At 35.1% G+C, this 8,005-nt stretch overlaps 1 protein-coding gene across 1 annotated transcript; it reads left to right on the top strand.

Moving 5' to 3' along the window:
- Window positions 1–448: 448 nt before the first annotated feature.
- On the top strand, window positions 449–3,557 carry LOC131537103 (zinc finger protein 239-like). The gene is made up of 3 exons (XM_058770374.1): window positions 449–664; window positions 1,621–1,845; window positions 1,957–3,557. The coding sequence occupies exons 2-3, from the start codon at window positions 1,788–1,790 to the stop codon at window positions 2,919–2,921; spliced, it is 1,023 nt and encodes a 340-aa protein (XP_058626357.1). The 5' UTR covers window positions 449–664; window positions 1,621–1,787; the 3' UTR covers window positions 2,922–3,557.
- The last annotated feature ends 4,448 nt before the right edge of the window (window positions 3,558–8,005 follow it).

Raw genomic sequence — 8,005 nt, 5'->3', positions numbered from 1 at the left:
GGGATATTTTTAAGAGAAAGACGAGAAGCAGTCGATCCATCAATCCAGACAAGCTGAAGGCTCAATAGTGCCTCAGCAGTGCCACAGGCTGATCGCTTCCATGCCACACCTCACTGATGCTGGAGTTTGTGCTAAAGGAGCTCCGACCAAGTATTGAGTGCAGAAATCAACATACCTTAAAGAACTTGAACTTTTCTATTTTGCAAATCCTTGTTCTGATTGATCTTAGGAAATATTCTAATATTTTGAGATTCTGGATTTTTGACTTTCATGAGCTTTAAGCTCTAATCATCAAAATTAAACCTTATTAAAACTTATAACTTTAAAAACTTTTGTAATGTTTTACTTTACATGTTATGAATCTAGACTATGTTTCACTTTTTGAAATAAGTTACAAAAATTAACTTTTTCACAATATTCTATTTTTTTTTTTTTAGACGCACCTGTAGTTTGGAGAATTTTTTATTTTTAATTTTTTTTTGGATGATCTGCCATTGATCCCGCCTCGCGGCGATGACGTCATCACTAGCGCGCGTTCACGTTCAGCGTCGAGTCTTCTGAGGAGGAGGTGTGAGCAGATCACGGCGGTTTGTGTGTAACGGGAGGTAGCGCGATATGAGCGGGTAGCACAAATCGCCAGAACACCGGTTTAAACGCTTAGCATGTGAGTAAAACAAGTTAAATTCACCAGAGCGATTTTGAGTTTTTGTAGTTCGTGTGAATGATTGTTTGAGTGTCTCGTGATCTGTGAGGAATGGATGCGAACCGTTATCAAATTTTTCTGCTGCTATTTTTTATAACGTTATTCCTCTTTTGAGAATTAACTTTCGCAGATTAAATTTGTTATAGTTAATTTATATGGTTACAATTAAGAACAGGTGCTGCTAACTACTTCATATAATTAGTCTGTATAATGAGCCTCGTGGGATATTTTAAAGAGACATAGCTATACACTGGAAACATGACTTTTTTTTTTGTTGTTTTTGCTTTGTGGTACTCTTTCTATTTGAAGAAGATTGTATGATCACTGTCAATTACTGCACATATAACTATAACTAAAACATGTTAATAATTTAATAAATTGAATTGAATTGCTCTGCATGTAATTGTTAGAAAATCAAACTACATTTAGATGTGCTCTAGTGTAGTTATTTGATTCTAATTGTTAACGAAGATGGTGTCATCAAATGTCTGTTTTGAATTTTTCATTCTTACTGTTATTTATATTTGGAGAATTTACATTGTAGTCTGTTCTATATTTCTAGACAGATATCTTATAAGTTAATACTGGGGCAGAATGAAAAATAAAATATGGATATAAATGTTAACAATAGAAAGACAGACAAAGCAGAAATGCATAGATTGTGTGAATTAGCACATGTGTGATTGCAGTGTTACTGAATGAGTATTTTAAATTGATGTGCTCTTTGTGTTGATGCCGTTACTTTTAATATAGTAATATAATGATCTACAAAGAGACAACACCTTGTACTTGTAAAGCTCTGGTCTCTTCAAATATAAAACTTGGAGGACATCTGTTTCACTTACATAAATGTTTAAATCTGTAAATTGGTTTTAAAATAAATAAAAATAACTGAGCAAATCTGCTTTTCCACACAGACATTCATGTCCAGTGAAGCTCCTCCCAAAACAATCTCACATTCAACAGTTCACCAATAATAAATGCTGGAATATTCCCATCAGTTCACAAGTGAAGACAAGCATCAAAGCATCAGAAAGAGCTGAAATCTGCAAAGACTGAGTTTATTAAAGAGGACAGAGAGAAGATGAGAGACCCAGAACCCTGCAGAATCAAACACAATGAAGATACTGAAGAACTAACGGGTTGGTGGCAATTGTCTACTTTTCACTGTTACATCAGGGTTAGCCTTTATGTCCACCTTTCACTGCTTTTTACAGGTTACTGAAAATTAACTATTTTTACTTTTATTTCAGAGTTGATGGAAGAAAACGAGGAGATAAAAAAACATGTTAAAACTGGAGAAAAACCTTTGAGTTGCTCTCAAAGCAAACAAATAGATTTAAAGAAAAGAAGAGCCAAGAAATCTTTCACCTGCACTCAGTGTGGAAAGAGTTTCACATGCAAAAGAAGTCTTGATGTTCACATGAGAATTCATACGGGAGAGAAACCGTTCACTTGCGATCAGTGCGGGAAGAGTTTCTCACGATCATCACACTTCAAAGATCACATGAACATCCACACGAGAGAGAAGCTGTACACATGTGATCAATGCGGTAAAACATTTTTGTGGGCTTTCGTCCTGAAGCAGCACCTGAAATGTCATACAAAGGAGAAGCCACATTCGTGTCATTTCTGTGGAAAGAGTTTTTCACGTTTACAACATTTAAAAGAACATCAGAAAATACATACTGGTGTGAGAGAGTACATGTGCTTTGAGTGTGAAAAGACTTTTACTACAGCTAAACATTTGAAACGGCACCAGATGATTCACACCGGAGAGAAACCTTACAAGTGTTCACACTGTGACAAGAGATTCAGTCGGTCAGGAGACCTGAAAGGACATGAGAGGATCCACACTGGAGAGAAACCATTCAAATGTGATCAGTGTGGGAAGAGTTTTGCATTAAAAGGACACCTCACGGCGCACATGAGAGTTCACACTGGAGAGAAACCATTCACTTGTGATCAGTGCGGGAAGAGTTTCTCACAATCAGGACATCTTGAACAACACCTGAACATCCACACTAGAGAGAAGCTGTACTCATGTGATCAATGTAACAAAACATTTTTCTGGGCTTCAGTCCTGAAGAAACACCTGACAGTTCATACAAAGGAGAAGCCATATTCATGTCATTTATGTGGAAATTTTTTCATATTTACAAAGTTTGAAAATGCATCAGAAAATACATTCTGCTGTGAAAGAGTACATGTGCTTTGAGTGTGAGAAGACTTTTACTTCAGCGAGCAGTTTAAAACAGCACCAGAGGATTCACACTGTGAGAAGAGATTCAGTCAATAAACACATCGGAAAAGACATGAGAGGATCCACACAGAGAGAATCCATACCACTGCATGTGGGAAGCATTTCAATCGTTCATCTTCTCTACATAGTCATCCCAAAAACAATCACAGTAAGTAGATCATCTTCAGATCCAGCACTTTCAGATCTGATGCTGCGTCCTCAACAAAAGCAATAAAATATCATCTGGATAAATCTGTCCTAACCAGACATTACAAGCAACAGGACAAAGAAACATAATTTAAAATTTTCTCTTGAATAAAGTTCATCTTCATCTTCAACACCAGCAGATTGAACTGTGAGATTCAGATCAACTCAGAGGAGTTCCGCCCCAAATGAACAATGCCCAAAATGTCAGAAAGTTTTATTATTGTTCTTTCTTATGAGTTTAATATAATGTTCAATTGTCTTATAATGCATATGTCACCTGGAGTTTGCTTATTCTGACATGAAGTAGAAGATTTTTACAAACTGTTCTTGTGTTGTTATCCGTTACTGAGAGCATGTTCTGTTTTAAATTTCTCAATAAAGCTTTTAATTGCCTGATAAACTATATTTTACTGCACACATGACTGAGATTGAATAAGACTGCTGTCTGTCTGTTAGAAACCATTATTTTTGTTTGATGGTTTGTTTTAAATAGAATTGTTTAATGATCTGCTGTTGATGACATCCTCACTAGCACGCGTTCATTCAGTCAGCGTCGAGTCTTCTGATGTGAGACCAACAGTATTTCACATATTTACACTAGCATCAAACACAATTTACACAGTTTAAAGGGGTGGTTTATTGCGATTTCACTTTTTTCATTTTAAATAGTGTGTAATGTTGCTGTTGGTGCATGAACAGTATCTGCAAAGTTGCTGTGCTGAAAGTTCAACGTAAGCGGAGATATCGTCTTTTAAAAATCAGGAAGTTTAAAGCCTACAAAAACGACTCATATGGGACTACAACGAGATACTTCCCGGGTTGCATAAGTAATAAACCCATCAACCCCTCCCTCCGGAACATGCAAAAGAGGGGGCAAGGCCATGTTCTGTGGCTCTCTCGAAGAGGAAGAGTTATAGTGGAGAGTTGTAGCCATGCCGTCGAAACGGTGTTATTTTCACCCAGCTGTCAGGTCTTCTGTGTTCGGCCTTCCTACGGACGCTGTAGTTCGTCAACAATGTTTAAAATTTATGTTTGATTATGTTCCTGACAAGTACAATCCTAATTTAGCTCTCTGTGCTGCGCATTTTACGGAAGACAGCTTCCAGAATCTACACGAGTTCAATGCCGGATTCACACAGAAACTATTACTAAAACATGGAGCAGTTCCAGCTTTAAAACCAGAGGCAGCAGTTGTTGGGCCACAACCTGTAAGTAAGATTTAATCATTTTAAATGTATTTGCATGTATAAATTCAGATGTAATGTTTTAGTTTTATCAAGGACGTAAACAAGTGCCAACGCTGGCTTTAGTAGCCAGTTAGTTAAAAGCTATTTCGTGTGTCTATGACAAACGTGTACAAACATTTTGGACCCGGATTTGTAATTATGTACTAATTTTGTAAATGTATTTTCCATGTATACTTTATGACGTAATTTTTCGATTTGATCAAGAACGTAAACACAAGCCAACGCTGTTTGGTTATAGTAGCCAGTTAGTTCGATGCTATTTTGTGTGTATAAGACAAATGTGTACAAACTTCAAAAATTATATGTAATCACAACAGCAAACTTAATTCAGAAACGTTTGTAAGAGCCGTGCTTGTGGAAGTTCTGCTTGACTCTCTTCATTACCGCTTTCTGGGTCTGATTCTGGCTCAAACTGATACGGCAATATTGACACCATTATTTACATTTGATCGGAAAACATGCAGCTGTCACCCATGAAGGTAATGGGCGTGAAGTTTCCGGACAATGTGCAGTATGCAGTTTAGCCAATCACAACACACCGGCCCAACTAACCAATCTGAGCCCATTGCCTGTTTCTGAGGGAGTGGTTTCATAGAATCAGGAAGTCAACCGGTCGTTCAAATGACAGAGGAGAAAGCGGCTTACAGTGAAATATATGAAAAATAAGGCGTTTTTTAACAAACGAAACACGAAGACATGTTATATTGAACCCCATAAACACAATCAAGCAAAGAAAAAAAGCAGTAAACCACCCCTTTAAGTAGCATTTTACAAGCTTTAGTTTTTGGTTTGTATAATGTTATTTTAAATATAAAAACGTTAACTTTACTTTCCCATAACGCTAGTGTAACGTTTCCTTAACTTCTTCGCTCCGATGTGATCACCCTGCTGTACGTCAGTAATCATCCTGCACACTCACGACCCAGTATAGTCTGCTGAAAAAACAAAGCAAAACAAAACAATAGAAACCACAGAAATTCTAATGGTTTCCATTACAAATAGGCTACCATTACAAATATTACAAACCATCATCTTCTAAAAATGGGTTTCTGTAGATTTATTGGTTTTAACAAGCCACCAATAGAAGGCGACCAAGTAGAAACCCACAGGGTCCATTACAGTTTCCATTAAAATCAGTAGGCCTATGTTCCATTATAACCACTGAAATCATTACCAATTTTAAGATAGGGTTTTTTTTTTAAGCAGGGTAGTATAAGCAGCATGGAAATGATCTGTCTGGATGCCTAATCATTATTATAAAAAAAATATATAATAATAATAATAATAATAATAATTAAAAAAAAAAAATAGTTGTAAGATTAAATGGGATTAACTCTGTCCATTAATGTATGATTACGTAACCAGATTTTACATTTCTTCAGCACCAAATAAAAATGACTTTAATTTGAATTGGGTCTCATAGCTTCTTGTAAAATTGGAGGGGATATAAAGTAATATCCTCTTTAAAGAGTTATCCTCTTCACCATAGAAGCTGATGTTAGACACTGCAAAATGCAATATCAATGTCAATATCAAGTAAACAGTGTAACCCTCCTCTAAACACGCTAGGTTCAGATACTCAATTTAGGGTCACTGGATTATAGTATAGTGAATGGTACAACCAGAAGTCATTGATAACCAAACAAATTACCATTTCACATGAACTGTATTGAAATAACAAATATAGAACAATTGTTGTCACCAAAACATTACATTAATAAAGTGTGGTACGCAACCAGTGTATGTGTTTGTCTCTCTTTCTTTTCTTTTTTTAAAAGTTCCTCAGTCCAGTCTTTCAGATGACCAAAAAAAAAAAAAAAAAATGTTTCCTTCCGTGGAAATCAGTTCTGTCTTTTGGTTCAAAAAGCGAGTGAAGCAAAAATATATAAAAAAGAATTTCAACAACAAAAAAAATCCCAATCCCAATCCGGAATTTAGGAGAAAGGGGGAAACAATGCATTCAAGGGTCCACTGAGATCCTACCACACAATGTTATCACACGAGACATCTCGCAACAATCAATGGATCCTCATGAATGAGTGACCGTGTACACACACACATATACACTCTAAAAAAGGATGGTTCTTTAAAGGTTCTTTACATGTAGTAACGGTTATATTTAGAACCATAGCATCCTGAAGAACCCTTTTATGCTGAAATGGTTCTTTGTGTTAGAGTTCAGGGTTCTTTTGCTTTTCAAATCTGTAACTGTCAAAGCTCCTCATTACTGATTTTCTGGAGTTCAGTGATACAGCTACACAGACCGAGAGTGTGTTCTCTCAACAGGTAAAGGATTTCATTCTTACATTTAAATACAAATTTAAGTTTTAACTGGTTTCCAAACAAACATGTTCTTTTCTCTTTTTAGTTTTTTAGTCACATGTAAGTGTGAGCAGCTCTTTTAAGCTGAGGATACCTCTCTCCTCTTCTCCAACAGAGATATTGAATTTATAATCCATACTGTTAGAATATTTTTAATTATTACTTGGTTTTATAAAGCTGTCCCATGACTTTGTCACTTTTTTTTCTTTTAAGATTGTGAAGGGCTCACATACTGTCCATTTTTTGCTACTTTTGGCCTTTGTGAACATAATTGTTTTTAAATAAACAAATGGACACATTGTAACTGTAAACTGAATTGTGCATTTCAGATGCGGTCACATCCTACAACCTCGTCACCTGCAGAGAGAAACTGCCACTCAATCACACCAAAATATGCATAATGATGGACTATGAAATGATAGAGGATTATGAAAATACAGTATTTCACTGGAACTTGGTCTTCATCACACTATTTTCTGTTTCTATTTTGTTTTACTTTAAGTATTTATTTATGCTCAATGTAAATTGTCATTTATTAATGTATTCTGCTAATAACTGTTGTTAGAGCACTGTCATTTTTGTTACAATTTCGCATGTCATTAAAAATAAATAAATAAAAGTACCTAATTGACATGCTATTGTTGTTGTTTTTTTTTAATGTAAAAATCCTAATAGAGGCTACAAGATAATATAAGACCAGGCAGATAGAGGGGTAAAAAACTATATTAATAAATCATATATACAAACAATATTAATAATACTATTAAATATATAAATATACTAATGTACTAATATTCATGAAAATAAACTATCATTAAAAAGACCATTAAGGTCTTATATAGCATTTTCAAAGCATGGTTCTTTATGGAACCCTATAAAAAGGGTTCTATTTAGCACCAAAAAGGGTTCTGCTATTGTTACAAGCTGAAGAACCCTTTTCTGGTACTGTTAAGAAGCATTTTTCTTAAGAGTGTACCCGCGTTGTAACAAATAAATAAAATGTTTTTGGATTGGCTATACAATAAAACTGTACAATGACAAATTCACTTATATTAAACTGAATAAGGGAAATATGTTTTACCCGCATTGTAACACAAATGAATAAACGGTCTTTGGATTTCCCCTTTCTTTACAATTATTAGCCTATTAATTAAAACACATCAGCCATAATATATAGTACAATGGCAAATTTGCATAGGCCTATATTAGACATCTAACTTTTATTAACAAAATGAATAAGACGAATTGCATTGTAACCCAAATAAGGTCTTTTCCCTCTTTTTA

The sequence above is a fragment of the Onychostoma macrolepis genome, chromosome 03, assembly GCF_012432095.1.
Source record: "Onychostoma macrolepis isolate SWU-2019 chromosome 03, ASM1243209v1, whole genome shotgun sequence".
NCBI lineage: Eukaryota > Metazoa > Chordata > Actinopteri > Cypriniformes > Cyprinidae > Onychostoma > Onychostoma macrolepis.
Note: the sequence above shows the minus strand (reverse complement) of the source record. Positions and strands in the feature narration are given on the sequence as shown.

What these genes read in the sequence shown, in the direction of transcription:
- LOC131537103 (XM_058770374.1), top strand. Translation starts at nt 1,788, where the DNA reads ATGAGAGACCCAGAACCCTGCAGAATCAAACACAATGAAGATACTGAA. An exon ending in AGATACTGAAGAACTAACGG is followed by an intron (nt 1,846 to 1,956) that starts GTTGGTGGCAAT and finishes CTTTTATTTCAG; the next exon opens with AGTTGATGGAAGAAAACGAG.